The sequence below is a fragment of the Musca vetustissima genome, unplaced genomic scaffold, assembly GCF_032173495.1.
Source record: "Musca vetustissima isolate MV318-11 ecotype Yass unplaced genomic scaffold, APGP_CSIRO_Mvet_v1 utg15056, whole genome shotgun sequence".
NCBI lineage: Eukaryota > Metazoa > Arthropoda > Insecta > Diptera > Muscidae > Musca > Musca vetustissima.
The window spans coordinates 118,868-144,665 of NW_026874732.1; the positions used below are offsets into that span (position 1 = coordinate 118,868).

Consider the following 25,798-nt stretch of genomic DNA (forward strand, 5'->3'; position numbering starts at 1 on the left):
GATATTCCCCATTTTCGAACTCAAACTAAGTTTGGAAAAAATATAACGATGTGCAAAGTTTGGGCGAAATCGGTTACTCCCATCAAGAGTTATCGAATGACGTTTATTTGTTAATAGTTAAGCAGAACTGATTAAAATTAAACATTATTCTGGTTTATATTGGTAAAAATGAGTGATGAACGAAATAGAGAGTAAGATTATTTAAATGAGTATGAGTATATTTTGAGTGATAAAGTATAAAGGTTAATTATTACAATAATTGTCAAAAATAGTTACACCATAAGAATTATTGATATTGATTATTTTAATCAAACATTCACATTTATTGTATAATAAGGAATGTAGTAAAGTCGGACGGGGCCGACTATATGATACCCTTCACCACTTTGGGTATATTCAACAGATGAAACCTAACATTGTAAATTAATTTAAAGCAAATATCAATCGGAGACCCGTTGATTATTTGGATAAATATCTGATAAACATGAGAAGTTTGGTGCACCATTTATTTAAAGTCGGACGATAATATATATAAAAGCTATATCGGAATATAAACCCATTTAATCGAAACTTGTCACAGGATAGGTTATAAAAATTTCAATATGGTTTGTGCATATCGGCCACATTTCGAATTATTTGTGCATCCAAATGTGAACCGATTTCAACAAAACTTTCCACATGCTGGGTTATATTAACTACAGTATGATGTGCAAAATGTTATGTCAATCGGTCTAACGTTAGGTCTTTGGTGTACCCTTTAACTTAAATCGGACGAAACTATACATGGGAACTATATCTAAATCGGAAACGATTTCTACAAAATTTTGCAAACGTTATGCAATATAAATTTCAGTACATTGTGCAAAATTTTGTAGCAAACGGCCTGATTTTGGGTCTTTTGTGCACCTTTTTCTTAAAATCGGATGAAACTATATCTGGGAGCTATATCTAAATCTGAACCGATTTCAACAAAACTTGCCACACGTTATGTTATAGTATCTTCAGTACGTTGTGCAAAATTTTGTGCCAATGGGACCCACTTGGGGAGTCTGGTGTAGAAGTTATATCTATCTTCTAGGTTATACTAACTTCAGTACGTTGTGCAAAATTTTGTGTAAATTTTCTGTAAAATCTGACGAAAATATATATCTAGAAGCTATATCTGACTCTGAACCGATTTCAACGAGACTTGCCAGAGATTAATTTCTATTAACTATAGTTCATTGTACAAAATTGTGTGGCAATCGGACAAACTTTGAGTCTTTAGTGCACAATTTACATGAAATCGGAAAATATATATATATATATATATATAGGAGCGACATTAAATCCGTAGAAAATATATATGGGAGCTATATCTATATCTGAACTGATTTCACGAAACATCATTCTAGACTTTATTCAGTTCGCTATGTCAAATTTCGTGCAAATCGAAAGATATATAGGGACTTTGGTGCACCATTTACCTTAAATCGGACGAAACTATATATATGGGAGCTATATCTAAATCCGAACCGATTTTCACGAAACTTAACACACATCATTCTAGACCTAATTCATTACGCTGTGCCAAAACGAAAGATATACAGGGACTTTGGTAAACAATTTACATTAAATCGGACGAAAATATCCAAATCTAAACCGATTTTCAAGAAACTTGGCACACATCATTCTAGACCTAATTAATTGCGCTGTGCCAAATTTCGTGCAAATCGGAAGACATATAGGGACTTTGGTGCACCATTTACATTAAATCGGACGAAAATATATATGGGAGCTATATCCAAATCTGAACCGATTTTCAAGAAACTTGACACACATCATTCTAGACCTAATTAATTGCGCTGTGCCAAATTTTGTGCAAATCGAAAGATATATGGGGACTTTGGTGCACCATTTACATTAAATCGGACGAAAATATATATGGGACCTATATCTAAATCTGAACCGATTTTCAGGAAACACATCATTCTAGATCTAAATCATTAGGCTGTACCAAATTTCGTACAAATCGAAAGACCGTTTACATTAAATCGGACAAATATATATATATATATATATATATATATGGGCAATAATGCCAATTTTTTAACATAGCTGATGCGGAGGTTCACCCCTTTATAACTCGGGAACTACTTAAGTATATGAAAAAAGTGAATAGTTTTGGGTTAATTGATCTGTCATTGAAAACTGTTCATGATATTGACCTCCAAACTTTATTTTGGTGGAAGCTGTGTCTACTTTAATGTAAAAAAATGTGTAAAAACAGGTTGAGGCGAACCAGTTTTTTTATGTTCTTTCATTGCACGGTCTTCGTGTCAAAAGAAAACTAGAAGCCAACAAAATAGGGACTACGCCCCTTATGTATCATTTTTCAAAATTTTAACTGCATCTACCTTTAAATGATGCTGACATTTTGAAGCTCGATTTTGAGTGTTTTTTTAATTTTACTTTTAGCTTTAATACGCAAACAGGAATTTATAAAAATCGATTATAAGATTATTGTAGTCGCGAATCTGCGTAATTTGATATGTATTTTGTGTATGTAGTATGCACAGCTTCAGAGTATTACTCATCCGAAGGTGCGAATTTTGTGCGATCAAATTTCTAAAAAACCAATTTTTCGGGCCAAATTTTTGGATCTGTCAACTGAATGATATGGGTACCCGCGATCAATAAGGTTTTTTACGTTTCGGATGATATAAAATCTTCTTTGTGAAAATCCATCTACTAGAACGGCGGGAACTGGCCTTCCAAAAACACGAAATTAGGCAAAAAATGTTTTTGAAAATATCGCGGATTTATTTGCGTTTTCTGTGTATCATTTCCGCTTCAATAAATGACCTCATACGGATTTTGATCTTTTTCGAAAAGAGAACTTTATAAACTTCAGCCGAAAGAGAGATGCACGCAATTTATCTCAAAAATAGATTGTGCTGGCACATCCGTGGTTCTTAATGGACCACATTGAAATGGTATAGATCGATGTATTTTTTTGGGTGCACACCGAAATCGGATGCGCGTTAATGGCATATGGAGTTTTCAGAAATAATTCGCGTTTTACGATTTTTTGGGTACTTCAATGTAACGTGTGGCACATCATAGCCGTGGATTGGATTGGAAGATAAACTTCAGTACTTCATGGAAACCGCATGCGCATCAAATGATTTTGAGAATTACGCGATTTACACGCAATTTAAAATGTATATTTCATAATATTATTTTATTTTAAGATTTATTCCTATTTATAGAATTCTAAGATTTATCGGAAGGGTCTTGATATAATCCGCAAGGCGTATACTTATACACCAAAAGTGATTATTATTATATATGTCAATTTTTCGGCGAAATTCGGGTAAAATATCAGAATAACCCCAACATTTTTTTCTGAAATTTCTTGTATACAATTAAAAAAATAAATATGATGACATTATTTTTTCGAACCAAAAACAATGGCAATATTGCCCATATATATATATAAATCTGAACCGATTTTCCCCAGTTTCAATAGGGCGCGCCCTTGGGCCGAATAAGTGACCCACGCCAAATTTCATCCAATTCGGATCATAAATGCAACCTGTACTTTGTTTACAATTTAACATGGACAGGGAGACGACGGAAAGTGATTCTATGCAAATTCTCGAAAGGAACCATGTGTCTATCTCGTTTCCTTTTGCCTGTTACAAACATATGCACAAAGACATAATACCCTGTAGCACAGTATGGTGAAGGGTATAAAAATAAAATAAACATTTGCTGCTACAGGGTCTTCGGTTACATTTCCACATACAGCAGCGCTAGTTTCATCAAAACGAGTTAATGCACAGCCCTAACAATATTTGTATCCGCTTCAGTCTCTTCAAATTTCCTTACAATTTTGGCAATTGCTTGCTTAGTTGAACGATTAGTTGAACCATAATTTTCTCTTAAAGCACGATACTTTGCTATGGCAGAATCTCCATTTTGTAGTAGGTTTTGATAATTTGTATGCGTTGTGAGATAGTTTCTCTAGGTAAGACGATGTCAAATTCCAGATCCATACTTTTGAAACCACTAAATGGATAACTCTGTACAATTTTCTAGAAATCGGACAAATTTAATATGATCAGGGTAATATAACACTATCCAACAAAATGGAGCTATAGGGTGGAAATATCCTTATGGGAAATTTCGCCCTTGGCGAGAATGACAAATTTGCCATAGCTCGAATTATAACGTGATAATATCCTTTTTTACCTCGTCCTTATTTTCTTGAATCGAAAATTAAGTATCAAAAGACAAGTTTTTTTGACCTTCTATATCATAATATTGGAACATAAAAAGGTCGACGCACTAAGAGATAACATATTTGCACGTGTAAATAAATTCCCTTATCTTTGTGAACATTTGAACCTATTAACGTCATTAACAGTTGTTTACATTGCTAAAATTTTAGTTGTTTGTTAAAGTTAAATAAATTTAGTTTTAGATTTTAGTGTTTAGTTAGTTTATATTCTTTAAACTTTTTAAGCTGTCATAAAAAATGAGAAAAAACAATTATTGTGCATTAACTTTTATAGACGTGTTGGCGGAAGACCAAAACTACAATAAACTCTTATAAGTATTTTTCCGAAATAATATATATTGCGATGCTGACTGTACTTACTACATTCGGCATTTTAAAGTGGGGCACATTCGGTCATATACAGATTGTGCAATATTATTTCCTTGTTTTTGAGTTTGTCTTTAAAACTAATCCTTTAATATGGCTCGTAAAGTTGTAAAAAAAGTCAAATTCGCCGAATGTGCCCCATCAAATGCCGAAGCTACCCCGGGTTGGGGCACATTCGGCGAATTTGACTTTTTTTACAAAACTGTAAAATTTTTTAACTAATTCTATTTTTTATATCATTTTGGTACTATTTTTTATAATTAAGTGTCCTTGTCCTCGGACATCAGCCATAAAGTTGTTATATATGTTGAATAAGTACTGAGATATAGAGCTCTAAAAAAAGTGCCGAAGGTGCCCCAGTCTCCCCTACTACCGTCATTTTAAATGTTCTCTTCAATTTCTTGCTCTGAAACTATTAGAATATATTTTTAATAAATATATTTTTTTATCAAAAAATACTGGAACTCTATGCTTGGATTTTTTTTAATAATATTTTTTTTAACGAGCAAACAAGTATCTTTACAAGTATGTTTGAAATTTTTGAAGAATATTTGTTTCGGGGATATTGTATTTATTATGTTTTTCAAGAACTATCTGAGCTATAAGCTTGGACTTTATTACAATTATTGCCATTTATTTGCTAACACCTCGAGAGATTCGCCGAAGGTCTCTTAAGGGAAATATATTTTACAAAAACATGTCTATCTCTCGTATGAACTAGGATTATTGACTCAAAAATCAACAAAATGTCGGACATTTGAAAAAATATTTTTGGAAAATCGCATATTTTTTAGCACAAACCAAGTTAAAAAAGCCAAAAGGCGTTAAGTTCGGCCGGGCCGAACTTTGTATACCCTCCACCATAGATATACTGACAGGTACTTGAAATGAAAATATAGAGAAAATACCAAAAAGTGGACCTATATCGACATTTCTACAAACCGATTATGTAAACCATAATGTAAACTATAATACAAATTTCAGAAATTTTTAATGGATACCCTCAGTTTTATGGCTAATGAGGGTGTATACACTTTGACACTGTTAATATGTGCCTCATTGAAATATTGGTTCTAGACCCGTGTTTCTTTGGACCAACTTTGTTTCAGAAAATTTTGGTTTCATCCAAACTTTGCCCATCTTATTATTTCTTCCAAACTTAGCTCAAGTTCGAAGATGGAGAATATCGGTCCACTCCTTCTAGTACCTCTCACACAGGGGCTAAGCCTAGATACGGGTTATAGTTCATATATAGTTCATTATCGAACCTTACGTTCTAGTTTTTTATCTCGATATTCTCCGCAGTTGATATGATTACAACAGAGTCTTAGAACCAAACCCAAAACAAATTGCATAACTATTTTAATATAAAAAAGGGGTTATATGGGGACTACCCCAAAAAGGCGGTGAATATTAATAATTTTTGGCAGGCACATTTTTTACCATATACGAATACAAAACACCAAATTTCAGCGAATTTGGTTGAAAAACGTACTCAAGAACCTCAAAATAGTGAAAATTGGGGGTACCCTTATATGGAGGCTACCAGAAAAATTGGACCAATATTTATAAGTTTTAATGGAGATATTTGGTACTCAATAAGAACCAAATGTATCAAATTTCAGCGGTTGAAAAACGAGCTCAAGAACCCCAAAATACCGAAATTTAAGGGGGCACCCTTATATGGGGGCTACCAGAAAAAAATGAACATATATTTATAATTTTTAGTGGAGAGATTTGCTACCCAATAAGAACTCAAAGTACTAAATTACAGCTAATTCGGCGGAAAAATACGATAAAAACCTCCAAAATACTGAAAATTAGGAGGTACCGTTATATGGGGGCTACCAGAAAAAGTGGACCTATATTTATAATTTTTTGTGGAGATATTTAGTACCTAAAAGGAACTCAATATTGCAAATTTAAGCGAATTCGGTTCAAAAACGCGCTCAAGAACACCAAAATACGGAAAATTGGAGGTACCCTTGTATGGGAGCTATGCCTAAACGTGGAGCGATATATCCCATCTTCGAACTTGACCTGCCTGCAGACAAAAGAAAACTCTGTGCTAAACAAAATTAATATACCCTACATATTATGGTGAAGGGTATTAAAATAAATAAGATCTTGAACGATTGGATTTATCCTATACACTCACAGAGAAATGGCGCAAAATTTGAAATCGATTGGATTATTAGTTTTTAAGTTATCGTGCCCGCCATTCTCAAATACGCTGTTTGCTAGCTCAACACATATCTTCAAGAGTTGTCGGAGAAAATGTTCAATATGAGCCCCTTTCCATATTTTATTTATTTTTCCGAGTTTTTGATCGAGGAAAAAATTCATTCCCGAAAATACTCAATAGAGATCAATTTTACATTAAGAAATTTTACTTGCGACAGAATGGGTGTGGGTGACAGAGATGATAGGTTGCTATTCCTTCTCATAAGACGTTTATAAAATCATCATAGGTGACAAATCGTGGATATATAATTAGGAGCCCAAAAAGCAGTCGGCCGGCATGAAGTAGCTCGAAAAAATTGTCCCATGTCCCAATAAAACCGATCTTTTGACACATCCAATTGAGCAAAGGAAATCAATTCAGAGTGGAAACGATATAAAGTAAGGCCCGGCGAAGATTAATATTGATAATTTTTGGTAGTGAGATTTGACAGCCAATGAGAATTCAAATAACAGCCAATTCGGTTGAAAAACGTGTCGAAAATTTTCAAAATACTGACTTTGGTCAATATTAATAATTTTTGTGTGGTTATGTAATAATGCTGTTATGAGAAGCCAAAGACCTATTGGTCTAGGGATTCTTAATAAAATATTCTTTAAAAATCCACGCCTATTGGTCTAGGGATTCTTAATAAAATATTCTTTAAAAATCCACGCCTATTGGTCTAGGGATTCTTAATAAAATATTCTTTAAAAATCCACGCCTATTGGTCTAGGGATTCTTAATAAAATATTCTTTAAAAATCCACGCCTATTGGTGTAGGGATTCTTAATAAAATATTCTTTAAAAATCCACGCCTATTGGTCTAGGGATTCTTAATAAAATATTCTTTAAAAATCCACGCCTATTGGTCTAGGGATTCTTAATAAAATATTCTTTAAAAATCCACGCCTATTGGTCTAGGGATTCTTAATAAAATATTCTTTAAAAATCCACGCCTATTGGTCTAGGGATTCTTAATAAAATATTCTTTAAAAATCCACGCCTATTGGTCTAGGGATTCTTAATAAAATATTCTTTAAAAATCCACGCCTATTGGTCTAGGGATTCTTAATAAAATATTCTTTAAAAATCCACGCCTATTGGTCTAGGGATTCTTAATAAAATATTCTTTAAAAATCCACGCCTATTGGTCTAGGGATTCTTAATAAAATATTCTTTAAAAATCCACGCCTATTGGTGTAGGGATTCTTAATAAAATATTCTTTAAAAATCCACGCCTATTGGTCTAGGGATTCTTAATAAAATATTCTTTAAAAATCCACGCCTATTGGTCTAGGGATTCTTAATAAAATATTCTTTAAAAATCCACGCCTATTGGTCTAGGGATTCTTAATAAAATATTCTTTAAAAATCCACGCCTATTGGTCTAGGGATTCTTAATAAAATATTCTTTAAAAATCCACGCGTATTGGCCTGAGGTTGCTTAATAAAATATTCTTTAAAAATCCACGCCTATTGGTCTAGGGATTCTTAATAAAATATTCTTTAAAAATCCACGCCTATTGGCCTATTCTTTAGAAATCCACGCCTATTGGGCTAAGGGTTCTTAGTAAAATATTCTTTAAAAATCCACGCCTATTAGGCTAAGGGTTCTTAGTAAAATATTCTTTAAAAATCCACGCCTATTGGGCTAAGGGTTCTTAATAAAATATTATTAAAAATATATAAAATATATTGGGCTAAGAACCCTTAGCCCAATAGGCGTGGCCTATTGGCCTGAGGTTGCTTAAGAAAATATTCTTTAAAAATCCACGCCTATTGGCCTGAGGTTGCTTAATAAAATATTCTTTAGAAATCCACGCCTATTGGGCTAAGGGTTCTTAGTAAAATATTCTTTAAAAATCCACGCCTATTGGCCTGAGGTTGCTTAATAAAATATTCTTTAGAAATCCACGCCTATAGAAAATATTATTTAGTAAAATCCACGCCTTTAGAAAATCCACGCGTATTGGCCTGAGGTTGCTTAATAAAATATTCTTTAGAAATCCACGCGTATTCTTTAAAAATCCACGCCTATTGGTCTAGGGATTCTTAATAAAATATTCTTTAAAAATCCACGCCTATTGAGCTAAGGGTTCTTAATAAAATATTCTTTAAAAATATGCGCCCATTGGCCTGAGGTTGCTTAATAAAATATTCTTTAAAAATCCACGCCTATTGGCCTGAGGTTGCTTAATAAAATATTCTTTAAAATCCACGCTTAGACCTGAGGTTGCTTAATAAAATATTCTTTAAAAATCCACGCCTATTGACCTAAGGATGCTCAATAAAATATTCTTTAAAAATCCACGGAGAATTTTCTCCCAAACACCCCAAGAGCTGCCTCATCTGCTTGCGCAAGTACCAATGCTTCAGATCCATACAACAGCAGCGTCATGTAGAGTATGAGTTTGGTGAGAGGTGGTATTGTTTCTAAACAGCTTACTTAGACAGTAGTAGCATCTGTTGACCAACACTATTCTTCTCCGGATTTCAAAGCTGATTTTATTAGCTTTTTTCAAAGCGGTGTCGAGATATATAAAACTGTTCACTACATTGAAGCTGTAGTTTTCATGATCTACTGGACGTCTTGCGCGTTGACACCATCACCTTGGTTTTCTCGCCCACTTTGGCAGACTCATTCTAAATTTGTTCAAAGGTGGCTGTTACCTCTCGCAATGTTCGATCCATTATGTCGATGTTGTCGACATAGGCGAGTAACATGTGCTGTGTGGTGTACAGAATGTCATTTCTGTTCACATTTCCATCTCGTATGACCTTTTCCATCAGGATGTTAAACAGGTTACACGACAAACTGTCACCTTGTCTAAATCCTTTTTAGGGGTCTGAAAGGTCTTTTCCGACTTTAACTACTGACCTTGTCCCAGTTGAAGTTATCCTACATAGCCGTATTATTTTTGCAGGAATGCCAAACGCAGACATAGTCTTAAACACCTTTTTGGAAGACAGTAAAATAATTTATGATCACAAATATTCGCATTTTTATTATTGGGCCAAATTTATATTTTGAAATGACCGAGTCAATTGTTCGCCTCATTCGTGCCCCTAAAGTATTCTCTTTGGGGCTAAACTCTTACGACTTTGAAGGAGCTCTGAATAACCATTGAAATAGCAAAGGTGGCGCCGACTCATAAACAATTGGGTCAAACGTAATGATATATACCTAAAAGTGCCAACCGAAGTCAGGTGTACAAAAACAGAAAATAATGTTTTTTGAAAAATCTTAAATCGTTGGCATTCTATTTCAAACAGTCGGTGAGTTTTCATTGAAAAATTCCCCCTAAATGGTCTTTTGTATTGGTGGTTTTCATATACACATCACTAATTGGTGGTCCTTATGTAGAATAACATTACAAGTTATTTTATGGAAGGTCATACCTAAGATCGCTTTCCAACCCTAGTATTTATGTGTTTTTGTGCTTCTCATTCAACTGAGAGTAACGAAAGCTTGTTTAGCATATCATTTGTGATAAGATAATGTTCTACATAAAAAACATTATGAACTATTAGACTACTGTTTTCTGACTAGGTCAATAACATGCCCCATATCTAATCTGTGTCTGAAATATAATTGAAATATCTTTTGAGAGAGAAATTGTTTTAGTAACATATATACTCTCCCACCTAAGAATGACATAAATACTCAGAACTAGACAAAATTGCAAACATACATTTTCTTATCAATAGGGCAAAATAATAGTTTTATTCGATAAAGTCGCCTAAAAATATACTTTTTAAGAATTTAAGGTACGAATGTGAATACCAGTAATATATACTACAAAGTTTCTCTATTTTCCACTCGTATTGCGACAACTCTAAAAATCACTTTTTTTGTGAATGATTGAGCAGTATCTTCGGGCGGGAATATAAATAAGTCAGGGGGCCGTTGGTTTTAGGACGACGTGTTAGAGTTCTTATAGTTCACAATAGTTCGTCTTATAACGTTATTCTCATATTTGTCATATGTAACAAAACAACATTTGTTTTTGAACTCCACTTCCAAGAGCGAAGCAATTTGCATTAGAAATGCATCTGGAAAATGTAAACGTTCTGTAGTTCCCGAGAGTAAGAATTTAAAACTGGCATTAAATGGCATTGAAATTCCCTTTAGAGACAAAATTACGTACTTGGGAGTAGAGTTTAACAAACTATTTAAATTTAATTCACATGCTAGAAAAGCATTAAATAAGGCCCGAGGAATTTTTATTTTATTTTTGAGAATTCTGAACAATAAAGCTTTGATTGCAAGTACAAAATTAATGTTGTACAAGACATGTATAAGGCCTGTTTTTTTGTATGCCTTTCCTGTCTGGTTTAACATATCACCAATTGTTGTGAAAGAGCTAGAGGTTTTTGAGAGAAAAATTTTGAGACTTTGCATCCGAAAAAAATTTATATGTGTCAATAAGAGATATTCGAATAATTTTATTTATGAAAATTCAAAATTGCAACGTATGTCTACCTATATCTGTACGATCTTGGATAAGTTCATTGCAAGATCAGAGTTTCATGAAAATGTGCATATGAATGAAGCATGTAATAGTCAAGTGAACATTGGTTGGTATAACACAAATTATCCATCACCTATAGGGTATAAGTACGAGTCCGAAGCGGGTATTACCCAGTTTTACGAAAAGGCACTGACCGGTACGCATCGTGGGTAGTTATTGATTTACCTACTTTTACTTTTTTGTCTGTTCATTGTTTTGTTTTTGTTTTGTATCATTAGTTTTAAGTTCATAAACCCTGGATAAATTATCCCTTCTTATTGTATTAGTCTCGGGAGCAAGGATGTACGTAACTTTAACTGATATATACCCACATTTTATGTCTCATTTCATGTAAAAGCTAGGTGCTGTAATGTCTGTCACTGCATTACGATAATACATTATAGTCATAAGTCCTTCATATTATGTATCTTATTTATATATTAACATTGTTTAAAAAAAGACTCAATAAATATAAACTTAAACTTTTTTTGAACTCTTTCATTCTCTTTAAACCACAAATTTATAGGGTGTATTTAAACTTTAGCCTCTTGCCCAATATGTATTGAGGCGGTTCCACCATCCTCATCGTAGCTGCGCTAAGGCTACTCGTGTTTTTCGGGGCAGCTGCTTCTCCTCTGCTGCTATTGATGGGGGTGGTTTCCGATTATGGTATTCACTCGATATTGTTTTACTGCTTGAGCACCTGGGTAAATACCATTCAGACCTGTTCTTGATCTAGTGGTTCACGTTTATATCTTTGAACATTTCTCTCTAGATCTTGAAGATCTCTCATGGCGTGTCTGGACCATAAGGCTATGACAGGGGTGTTCCCGACGATAACACCCAAGCAAATATTGCATCGACAATATATAATTATGTCGATGGACGGATAAGATCTCCGTAACCTCATGACGATGGTCCACTGGAGTCATGAGGAGACACCCTGTTGCAGCATTCTGCCATGTCTGAATATTCTTCCACTGCGTATCACTTACATTCGCAAACCTCACCGGCCGTTTGCTTTATAAGATGTCAACAAGGTATATTTACCAGCGCCCCGAATGACACCGGCTAGCGAGCACCTTGCTCCTACTTCTCAGCTTATCGCATAAAGCAGTGGCTTGCGCAGACGAGTAGTTAGTGGTCGGTATCAGTTCTCCATCGACCATTATGTTCAGCGGAAGCTTCAATACAGCCCTCCATGTAGTCAACAGTGCAGCTGTTGATTTCGTGGCGGATATTTTCATATTCTTCAGATGGAAGAAATTTACGAGACAATCTATGTAGAAGCTTAGCCTCTAATATATGTCATCAATAATGGGACCTGACGCCATTACCGTCCAATCATCTATGCTGTCCGGTGGTTGTGGAATATCAGAAAGTTAGATGTTAAACAGTTTCGGAAATATGACCCCTCCTTGGGGAACTCCCTGTTTCATTCTACGGGGTTTAAACTTTCTGTTTCTGAATTCCACATACGACTGGCTTTCACACATATAGCCGATTGTCCAACGTTTCAAACACGGTCGGAGATTCGACTTTTCTATATCCTCGAACAGCTTAGCATGATTGGCGGTATCGAAGGCCTTCAATAGGTCAAGTGCCACCTTAACTGTTCGACGTAGTACACCCTTTTTCTCCCTGTCACTCTCGCTCAATGAATTGCCGGTTAAAATAACACGCGCACCACTTCCGGTCTGTCACAGTTACGTCGTTAGATGTCACAACCGTCCTGTCATCCTTCCCTCAGGGTTCGAGAGTGACTTCACCGTTGCCCATAATATACTTGTTCCGGTGATAATGTTGCATTGCTTCAGGTGGTTTAGCCACTTTTTCCTTTTGTGCTCTCATACTAGTCTGTTGACTTCAAGAGTAAGTTCTCCACCAATGGTGGGTAAAATTTCTCTTAAACAATTTTTAAGCGAAAACAAAAACAAGAATTATTCTGCGGAATTTAATTAATTTATTTTATTTTTTTAAACATAAATAACATCCTATGAAGTTCAAAAAATAAATTCATTAAAAAATTGCGGAATTTGGTTCAATAAGGTTTATTTTTCTTTTAACATCAAAAAATGTTAAGAGAACGCATCAACGCTGGTGTACAAGTCTGCCCAACTATGTTCTCCACCCTTGGGTCGTACGACGGAGTTCATTACGCTCATTAGCTAATACCTTGCCTCTGTTGGGAAGATAGTTCTTGCTTCGGGTATTCCTTGCTGCTCGATAGAAGCGAGCGGCAGCTTTAGTAATAATTTTGCGGAGGAATAATAAGGTGAAAGCTAGGAATAAAGTTCTGAGAGCTTAATTATGCTGCCTCAGTCTGGACTTTTTTCCTTTGCGACACACAGTAGAGATCCTTGCAAACGACACAAAATAATGCACTCCGAATTGCAATCGGCTGTGTCTAAATGACGAGCGTCGATCGCCAACATGAGGAGACCAGGATGCTGTCAGTTAAGCAACATAATGTGTTGTTGACTAGACAGTTCATGCTGGCATGCTATCTGTCGTGTCATCCCAATCATCACACAGTGATGACATATCCACCTTCGCGACACATCCGTCTGGACTTCAAGCGCTATCGTGATGGAATCCATGACGTGATTCCATAAATGACTACATATGCAATAAAGTCCTATTCCAAACGCCTAGGCAAACCCGTTCGATTCTGGCACAACTAAGGTCCGGTACTCAATTCGTATCGGGAGCACATTGTATCCGGAACCCTAAATAGGTCTCCCTCCAGCCAGCAAAGCCCTCACGACACACACCATCTATTCAGTTGTCCGTCCGAACCTACAAGTCTATTGCCTATAGACTTGTGGCTAAAGTCAATAGAGGTGGCACAGTTTCTCCGGCTACCCTCTTCCAATCAAATTAATATTATTTTTCCTTTTCTCCCTTTTGATTTGCGTAAGAACTGTGGACAAAGACCTTGAATGTCATGAGGAGATTTTGAAATTAGTACCAATGCAGACTCAGTTTTGGAAATCTGTAGGGATGAATTTCCTAATTTGGCGGAAAAGATAAATTTGTTTCCGTTGTGGAATTTTTAATACAAACCCACACTGGAAACTCATATATTAGTACAATATGTAAATATTTTTTTTAGAAAGCTTCGCCTTCTTTTACAACAACATGAAAATACAAATTTAAGTAGCTTTATAAGAACCAAGGAATTATTTAACGACGAGTTTGAAGGTTAAAACTTTAATAAATAATGTTCAGGAAACATTTGAAGATTTCTCAAAACTATAAAAACTAATTGATCTGCACAACAGGCCCTTTTCGTGCAATATATTAGAACAAAAGGTCGAAATGCACGAAGTATTGATAAGATGGAGGTTGGATGCGACGTTGCCAATTAGTAGCGGTACAGATTGCATGACTCTGCGACTCTGCTGTGTTTTTAGGAGAGGAAGAAAGAAGAAGAACGGAAATGTGAAGAAATTCAAAGGAGAATTGTATGAAGTAGCATACGAGTTGCATACAAAAGTTCCATGTGTAAAGCCCAACTGTATTAAAAACATAACAATTTAATAATTTTGTTATTGTTAGTTTTTTTTTTTATTATTTTAAAATACACTTATAACTACATAACACATACATCTATACTAATACTTGTTCTCTTGTAAGAATAAATTATATATTTATAAATTTATCTATCAATTTCTTCAATAACTTGCAACATCTTCATACGTTGCACTTTACCGGTATCGGTGCGTGGCAGTGAGTCCAAGAAATAAACACCACCCCTCAGCAAATATAAACCATCCATTTCCTTTTTGATGTATTCGTGGACCATATCGACTGTCAACTTTTCGCCGGCTTCATCTTGGCTTCTGACAATGCCGCATGCCACCAAATTGATACTTGCCACATCGGGTACACCAAAGACACACACATGTCCAACACCGGGCAGTCGTTGTAGCACCTCCTCAACCGCCTGTGGACTAATCTGGAAACTAAGCCATTTGATTATTTCCTTGGTGCGTCCCATCAAATGCAGGTACCCCTCGTCATCGATGTAACCCAAATCACCGGTCCTTGTCCATTTGCCATCTTTCGCCTGTGCCGTGGCGTTGGGATTTTTGTAATAACCCAACCATGTGTGGGTGCTGTGAACATAAATTTCACCCTTTTCATTTGGACCCAAACGTTCACCATTCTCACCGACAATGCAAATTTCACGATTTGGCCATAGTTGACCCTCGGTTTGTGGCTTGTATTTAAAGGGGTAGCCACCATTGACAGTGGCGGCGATGAATATTTCCGATGTACCATAACCCATGGCAAAACCGGGACATTTCTTATTATCCGATAGAAGTTCAATAATTTGATCCTGTATCGATTGTGGAATGTTTGTGCCGCCACTAAACAGAGTATCAATGGATCGAAGAGCTTTGCGTACCCTATCCTTATTGTGATTGGTAACCCAGTCGATAATTTGTGAAGGTGTTGCATAGCAATGTGTGATCTTATAACGTTCGACCATATCGAAGAAATAATCGGGAGTGTAGGGTCTGTCGGGTACAATGCGCAGGGCGGAGAATAATAAACTTTGTACGAAATTCAAAATGCCCGTCGACCAATACATTGAACTGAAACACATCATAACGGAATCCGAGTTAACGGTGAGGCTGAAAAAAGAAAGAAGGAATAAAGGGAAATCAGGAAATAATTTCAAATAAAATACTACGTGAAAAATATTTAAAAAAAATCCACGCCTTTGCTAAGGCCTTAAAAAATATTTTTAAAAAATCCACGCCTTTGCTAAGGCCTTAAAAAAATATTTTCCGCTATGCAAGGCTATGTCTTTGCTAAGGACTTGAAAAATATTTTTACAAAATCCACGCCTTTGCTAAGGCCTTGAAAAACTATTTTCTGTTAGGCAAGGCTATGCCTTTGTTAAGGACTTGAAAAAATATTTTCTGCTAGGCAAGGCTATGCCTTTGCTGAGGACTTTAAAAAATATTTTTACAAAATCCACGCCTTTGTTAAGGTCTTAAAAAAATATTTTTAAAGAATCCACGCCTTTGTCATGGTCTTAAAAAATATTTTTAAAAAATCCACGCCTTTGTTAAGGTCTTAAAAAATGTTTTTAAAAAATCCACGCCTTTGTTAAGGTCTTAAAAAAATATTTTTAAAAAATCCACGTCTTTGCTAAGGCCTTGAAAACATATTTTCTGCTAGGCAAGGCTATGCCTTTGCTAAGGACTTGAAAAAATATTTTTACAAAATCCACGCCTTTGCTAAAGACTTAAAGAAGAATTTTTAAAAAAACCACGCCTTTGCTAAAGACTTGAAAAAATATTTTTACAAAATCCACGCCTTTGCTAAAGACTTAAAGAAGAATTTTTAAAAAATCCACGCCGTTGCTAAAGACTTAAAAAAGAATTTTTAAAAAATCCACTCCTTTGAATTTTTCTCTAATCCGCGCCTTTGCTAAGGAGTTGAAATTTTTTTCAACCTATTTTTAATTTTTCAATTGGACTTAAACACAAACAATTATATAACTAGATCTATATTATCAAGTAATTCAGGGTCACTAACCCCCCCAAAAATTAGACACGCCACAACATTAACACTATGCACAGACTACTCTTTCGATATGGCAAAAAACTTTCACACCAACATTGAGAAACAAAAAAAAAGAGTTTGATTTTATCAAATTTTCACATTTTGTCCCACTTATCATCACCCTCACCCTCTCACTTTTGCAAACTACTTCATACTCACATTAAATTTTCAAAATTTCTCATTTCAAAAACACACACAACAAATTTAATTAAAAATCATACTTACTATAGATAATTGTGAAGCATAGCCTCATGGGAGCACAAAATACCCTTGGGTGTACCCGTGGTACCCGATGAACTCAATATGGCAGCTGTATCTGCACTGCAAAGTTTGGCACATGGAAATTCCGATAGATCTGGAATGTCCGAACGTTTCTTAACCAAATCTTTGATGTTCAACACACCCGGAATGTCACCGGTCATTAGAACAATTTTGGCATCTAATTTCCGTGACTCCAGGGCATAGAGGGCATTTTCATAATTTTCCTCATCACAGAAGATTAATTTTGGGCGGGTGGTGTCATATATGCTGGCAATGGTTTCTAAAAAAAAAGTATTTCAAATTTAAATTTGTCCTCTGCCAAATTATTTTTTTTTTTCATTCATGACTTACCCTTTTCAAAACTCTGGAACACACCATGAACGGGTATGCCACACAAAAACGATGCCAACATTATAGTGCCCAAATGCAGGGAATGTTTGGCATAGCCACCCACAATATCACCAGCTGTCAAGCCCATATCGAGCAGTGTTTTGGCCAAGGACATACTATGGTCCAAAAAGTCCTCGGCCGTTAGAGATTCTCCGGTAGATTCTAAAATCTGTATCACTTTTTTGGGTGTCTTACGCAATTGCAAGACAATGGCCTCGCCCACCGTCATCTTGGGGCTGTAGATTTGCTTGTATTTCGGACCCGACCATATTTTCTCCTCTGCATTGTATGTGGTGCCAGTAAGAAAGGACATGTTGCTAATATTTTGATTTTGACTGGGCTTCGGCCGTACTTGTATTAATTGCTCAATAACTTTCGCAATACTGCACAGCTGCACGAGGCTTTCTTAAATATATATTTAACACACTCTCTCACACACACACACCACAAATTAACACTTGAAGACATGCCTCCTTCTTTTCTTATCTGCCAAGTGAGATTTATGATTCTGATTATCTTAATCATGAGTGTGTGTGTGTGTGTGTGTGTATAGCCGTTTCTGTTCAATTGTTGCTCAAAAAAAAAACAAGAAACAAAAATCGGACCACAACAATAATGGACGACTTTATTTACCGCAATGATTGGCAGAAATTAACAAAATGAAAGAACAAAGTAGAAGAAATTATAAAAATTTAGTAGTCTAGTTTGTTGTTCGTATTTAATTAAAATATACGAAACAAGAACAAAGTACAGAGGTGTCAACGTCACACGGTTTTTTATTTAGGCCAGACAGTAATAGAGCAATGAGAAGTAAATAGAAAGTGATAAGCTTGACATAAATAAATATTGAGAGGACTGAATGTGTGGCATGAATATTTGGGAATAATGTCCTTCGGAAAAAATGTCTGATCGGATCGGAATTTTAAATAAAATTAAACATTGTGTAATGCCATCATATGCCAAAATGCACTTATGAGCTTTAAAAATATCTACAAAAAACGCCGGGACGATTTATGAAAACTTTATACTTATTACAAATCCCTATGTCTAAAGCAACGATTAAAATGTGCCTCATGGAAATATCTGTTTAGACCCCAAGTTTCTTTGCATATGCCCGCTACTTCGTTAGCCAGTGTGGGAAGTATATAAAACCCAATACCGACCATATTAAAATTTTAGAACCATTTAGTACCTATAGTACGTATTTCCAAAACTACCTCCATATCTCAACCCTACACACCAATTCTGACCGCAACAGAAATCTAGCTCTATACTAAATTTAGTATCATTTATTACCCTTTGTACGTTTTATTACTTTTTTCGAAAAAAATCCAAATTTCAAATATTGATTCACCCAAATCCAAGTTTAGTACCAGTTAGTACACATTAATATAAATTTCCATAACAACCTACTTCAACAATCATAAGTACGAGTTTCCAAAACTTACCGCTTACCCAATCTTAATTCCAAATTTCAGGATTCTATCGGTTCGCCTTAATCGAATTTGCATCGAATTTAGTACACATAAGTACAAATTTCCATTACTACCAAAATCATGCAATCCAATGGAAATCTTATTACCTAACTTTAGAACTCCAGTTCTATCGAGTCACTCTTAATCCAAATTGTACAAAATTTATTGCTATTTAGTACACATTAGTAGACATTTCTAAAACTTCCTACATACCCGAATCCAACACCCCAACAGTGATCGTAAATCCACATGTCAACATTTGGTACCACTTAGTACACATAAGTACGAATTTCCAAACGTTCAACATACCCCAATCCTATACCCCAACAATGAACCTAACTCCAAATTTCAGGATCCCAACTCTATCAGTTCACCCAAAATAGAAATCGTACCAAATTTAGCACATTTTAGTACCCATAAGTATGAATTTTCAAAAATAAATACATATATACAGAAATCCTATACTCCATCCTTAGCCTTATTTCAAGGTTTCCAGCTCTATCAGTTCACCCAAAATTCAAATTGTACCAAATTTAGTACATTTAAGTACCAATAAGTATGAATTTCCAATAATACATATATACAGAAATCCTACACTCCAACAGTAACCCTAACTCCAGATTTCAGGTGTATTGGTTCTCCCGAAATTTAAATTGTACAACATTTAGTACACATTAGTACGAATTTCAAAAACTTTCAACAAAGCTCAATCCTACACCCCATCAGTGATCCTAATGTCAAGTTTTAAGATTCCAGGTAAATCGATTCACCCAAATCCACTGTTGGTACCATTTAGTACAAATTTCCAAAACTTCATACATCGGTTTACGCAAAATATAAGTTGTAGCAAATTTAGTTCGGATTAGTAGGAATTTCCAAAAACCTCCTAAATAGCTCACTTCTACACCCAACAGTGATCCTAACTCCAAATGTCAAGATTCCAGCTTTATCGGTTCTCCAAATCCAAATTTAGTACCATATAGTACACATTAGTACGAATTTTCAAAATTTCCTACATAAACCAATCATACACCCCAACAATGATCCAAATAGCAAATTTCAGGAACCCAGCTCTTTCCGTTCATCAAAATCCAAATTATACCAATTATAGTACGATTTAGTACTATTCGTACACATAAGTAAAAAGTTTCCAAAACTACGTACATATTCCTATCATACATGCCGGAGGAAATGTAAATTTCAAATTTCAGGATTATAGCTCCATTTGTACCTCCAGTTAAAAATTGTACCAAATATAGTAACATATCTTTATATCGACCTTACTTCTCAGCCTTGATTCGCATTCCACATAACAAGTTTTTATCTCTATCCGTTCCCACGCTACGAAATTGTACATTTTAGTACTTTTCGGATACTTATAGTTTGAATTTCCAAAAATCCTTTGGTACATCTATTCTACACTTTATGAATGACCCTCAATCTAAATTTCAGCCGTTTCGTCTGAAGTCAATCGGTCCAACCGCACAGTGGGCGATTGGTTCTCGCTAGCGGCATTTAATTCAAATTTCCAAATTTAAAAAAGCGTTAATTTTTTCACAAATCGATATCGGATGCTTTGATTAGATTTTTGACCTTTTTTTTATAAGCTCTACGATCAGCTGATCATTAGCTGTGAGCTGTCAAACACAAAATATGTTTTAGCAAGTGCTTTACAATATTTTTTCTTTGTTGTGCGCATTGATTTCGAGCTCCTTGGAAATTTACAATTTTTACTTGTTTTATTAAAAGTGTGGCTTTTTTTATTAACTTCAAGGTATGTATTACATAAAAAATCTGTGTTTGTTACCGGTCTATAAATGTGCTGTTCATAAGACGTAGTGGTAATTAAGTGTATTATCAACTAGTCCGCTATAACACGCAGCTGTCGTTCGTGGAGTAGAACTTACAAGATTCGCACGGATTCGGTCTAACTCATTTTTTTAGCAGAAAGTATGAGCCATTGTGCGTCCAAAATGTGTAATATGAACTGCTATAACCTGCTAACCTTCAAATCATGGCAATTTTTTGGAACAATGTCGGTAGCAAAACCCGGTAATTTTTTAGTATGGCATATTTGTAGATTTTGGACATACCAAGTACACATGGAATTTGTCAAAAAGAGAGCCGCTAAAGAGCAAAACGCCGATATATATCCATGCTACGACAAACTGCGTTGTGCGAAACAAATTGTAAAATTTGTACCATTGATAGTGCAGAAAAGACCGACCGTTTTATGGAAAAACAATCGACCTTCTTCTACCCGATATTATCGACCCATTAAATTACTTTGCGAGAAAGAATCGGCAGACTTCTCTCGCAGAGAAATTGAAAACATTAACAGCTAAATATTAAATATATTTGCAACATTTGTGAGCACCTTAAGAATTGATCACCAATTTCAGTGCCATTTCGAAATCGGCTTCGCAAACATGTGGAATCTGTAGCGCGACTACCAAAATATGAACGATCTGAATTTGGTGAAAAGCTTTCCTATTAAGGGAAACATATTTGAATATGGCTTATCAAGTCTCCACAAGGATGTCGTCGAACAAAATAAAAGAAGTATTCAGCAGAAGCTAAGGGAAGAAATGCATTTGTTGGTGGACGAACAACGGAAACACTGCAAGGAGGTTTATCCAACAACCAAATTTGGCTGCTCGTATAACGGTAGTAAGGTGTGATTTAATTATGGATACGACATAAATTCGATCGCATTCGGATCTTACGCATTGGAAACTGTTAAAGCACAGAATTTTAATTCATGCAACAGATATAATAAACCATTTTTTCCTTCCGATTGGTATGCTGTCCGAAGAAGCTCTTGAAACCAGGAACAAGGACTATCGCAACATACGCGAGAGCAATACAATAGAAAATTCCAGGAAAAATACAATCAAAGATATCATAAATGCTTTATTAGTTTTGTCAGACCCTTTGATATCTTCATTGTCAAATGGGTCTTCAATTTCGTCTGCAAATATATTATTATGGACGATGATGTTAAGCGCTTGCTTTTAATGGAACATCTAGATATGCCTGATTCTGATTCCGAAAATAATTTTGATTTATGAAATGTGTTTATTGAAGTTAAAAAAAATTAAAATTAAAAAAAAAATAATAAAACTATTTTAAAAATAAAAATAATTTTAAAAATTAAGAAAGAAATAGGCACATTTTTTTCTTAAAAAAAAAAACTTTTTTCTGAACTGTAAAAAACCGACTGAAGATATCGTTTATAAGTTATTAATTAAATGCCGCTAACGAGGCCCAATCGCCCACTGTGCAACCCCAAAAAAGTGTCATAATTTTGAAAATTCAATATTAATCGACTTGAACCAAACTTTGCACTTTGTAGTATTTTTATCAATTCTTCGAAGACGGGACCCATCGGTCCACTCATGTGATCTAACACCTCCCCAACAAAGAGTCAAAATATTGAAAACTTGTAAATGTCATATAAAACGAATGGAGGATTCTAAAACATTGGGCGCCACCGAAAGGGGATCTATATTAAAAATAAGAGTGTGAGGCCCGAAATATCATATTGCAGATACATGTATTGAAAAATTCGGTTAGGGTCTTTATCGAACAGCAGCACTATATATGCGGGTTTTGCGAAGCCTTGGCTCTATTTTTGATATGTGAGGAAGCAGAATTTATGTTGACATTTTTCCAAATTTTTAGCCATTACTACAGTTAAAACAACTAAAATCGGACAATACCGATATATATATATAGAACGTCCATTTATGTTGAAATTTTTTCGAGAACGATTTTTCGACTTTAAATCCCGAAACAAATATATTAGGTTGGGGAAAAAGAAGAGTTAACTTCATAATACCTCTCTCAAAGAAGTCATGCTATCTATATGCAAAAGTAGTAGTAGTCGATTTTCACAATCCTCCCTAGATGCCATTAAAGAAATTTTGCAATGCAAGAAAAAAATGATAATCGCTTGGTGCCAAATCCGGACTGTATGTACGGATGCATTAAAACTTCTCAACGAAGCTCCCGATGTTTCTGGCGAGTCACTTTGGATGTGTGTGACCTAGCGTTGTCTTGGCGGAACACGACACCTCTCCTGTTGGCCAATTCTGGCCGTTTCTGGTCAATGGATTTCTTTCTCTCCAGCCTAATAATAGCAATTTAATTTAATAATAGCAATTTATAATAAATGATATAGAAATAGTTTACTAAATAACATTAACAATTATATAAGGAAGTCTTATGTCCAAGATTGTGATAATAAACACCAACATGATTTTTTTCGAAAAATTCCGATATAATTATCACCTTTATGGTTAATTATGGAAAATTTACATTGATAAGATATGAAATGATCTTTTATGTGACATATATTTGAACGAAATATTTCTTAGATATTTCAGAGTCGCTTTATCTATGTGCGTTCGTATACTTAGTTGGCGAATAATTAATCTCGAAGGAAATAATAAATTGTATTCGAACTCTACATATTTTAATATTAATTTAACAACCAATTAGGAAAGTTCAAAAGTCGAACGGGGTCGGACAAGGGATGCTCATATATATAATATCCTGTAAATTGAATAGAATAGACCATTGAAATGGAATCGGAAGAAATTAACGGTGTGAAGTACATAGATATTTCAATTAAAATATGGAAGCATATATCAATTAGGTACTCTGTGCAAAATTTTGTCTTAATCGGGCCATAATTGGGAATTTTGTGCACCATTTACATAAAATCGGACGAAACTATATATGGTAGCTATATTTAAAACTGAACCGATTCCAACAAAACTTCGCACACATCAAACTGGACTAAATTTAGTGCGCTGTGCAAAATCTTTCCTCAATCGGACAAATATTAGGAGTTTGCTGCATCATTTATATAACATCGGACACCATATTTGTCTCAATCGGTCATAATTGGGAATTTGGTGCACCATTCCATAAAATCGGACGAAACTATATATAGGGGATCTATATCTAAATCTGAATCGATTTTCTCCAATTTCAATAGGTTTCGTCCTTGGGCCAAATAAGAGAACTATACCAAATTTCATCGAAATCGGATCATAAATGCGACCTATACTTTGCTCAAAAAAAAAAATACAGGGACAGACGGACGGAGAGACTGCCATTCATAAATCGACTCAGAAAGTAATTCTATACATTTTCTCAAATACAACCATGGGTCTATCTCGATTCATTTTGTCTGTTACAAACATGTGGTGAAGGGTATAAAAACAGTGAGCGGAGCAGTATATTCGGACGAGGCCAACCATATGAGGCCACAGAGTTAGAGTTCCGTGGTAGTAGTTTAGGATCTACTACCACGGAAGATCTATATTCCGAGAATAGAAATATTTCGAAATAGCGCTTCTTTCATACACTGACATATTTTCCGGGTAAACATGTATGCCATAAGATGGAAATGGAAATTGTAACCTATTGAGTGACTTTATCATTATCGAAAATGATAGACGACGTCCTTGACCATAAACCGAACCTTAAGAAAAAAAATCCTACTTTGCCATAATAGAATAGGTAGACCCATGTAAACATTTGCGTATAACCCCTACATCCGAGTACATTCGACAACATATTTGGTATCAATTAAAAGGTCAACCACCCTCTTGCATATACTATCATATTCTCCGGTCTATTGTCTTCAGGAGTAAATGTATACGTCATGTTTATTGTTTATTCTATGAACCCAGATCCCATTCCTTGCGTAAAATTTCTTAGTGTTCGGGTTATAATTGCAGCCCTTAGATTGAACACACAAAAATTAAGTTTTTGGTTCATTTCATCCCTTAAAAACTCGCCGATCATTACCAAAAACAATGGGCGTCTTCTTTGGCCAGAACCCTTCCTACATCCAACATTTCGTGACAATTAGCCTGCTTCGTGTTTACAAATTATAATGGACAATTGGACGGGTAGACATGTGTAGATCGACTCAGATGGGACCAATATTTCGCGGCTTTACAAACTCTTGGGTCCACATAAAGCCATAATACCCTCACAACATAATTGCATACAATAAAAATACTCCCTTATGGATTTGTTAGTGCACAACATATATTTTTAAATTCCAACATTATTGCTCCGATAGTTCAATTATAGTTCCTACAGTTCTTGAATGGCCCGCAAATAACTGATTCAAACCAGATTCATCGTTTTATTTTCTTTTTAATACCCCATTTATTAGCACTTTAGATTAAGAGAGTATATAGATTATAATATCAACAAAACTCATACACTTAGCCGAAACGGGCCTCCTTTTCTTATCTCCACACTGAAAATGATGATATGATTATTATGCGAAAAAATTCCGCCTCTTCCTCCACGCACATTGAGACATATGCGAAATTATTGTGTTCGTCGCAATGATTTGCAAAATTTCGCCCCAACAAAAACCAAAGTAATATACAATTCTTCTGGAATTTTTTATTTAATTATAACGTGACTAACAAAAACAATAATTATCAACGTCATACATACGCCAGACATAGAAACAAGAAATAAAAAAAATAGATAACGACAAGTCTGGTATGACAGACTTTGGATTTTTTAATCATATTAGAAATATTCAATATGGGGTGATTCCGACCGAATTAAGGGTAGAAATTTAAAAACTGAAATTGATTGGAGAGATTTAAGAGCTTAAAATAAAATATTTTCAATTTGAGTTCGTAAAAATCTACACTGTTTA

General features: G+C 34.9%; 1 protein-coding gene across 1 annotated transcript; it reads right to left on the reverse strand.

The window, feature by feature from the left end:
* Positions 1-15,047: 15,047 nt before the first annotated feature.
* LOC133336259 (uncharacterized) lies at positions 15,048-17,933 on the reverse strand. The gene is made up of 3 exons (XM_061544545.1): positions 17,582-17,933; positions 17,195-17,510; positions 15,048-16,029 (listed from the first exon to the last, which is right to left on the reverse strand). The coding sequence occupies exons 1-3, from the start codon at positions 17,931-17,933 to the stop codon at positions 15,048-15,050; spliced, it is 1,650 nt and encodes a 549-aa protein (XP_061400529.1).
* Positions 17,934-25,798: the final 7,865 nt, after the last annotated feature.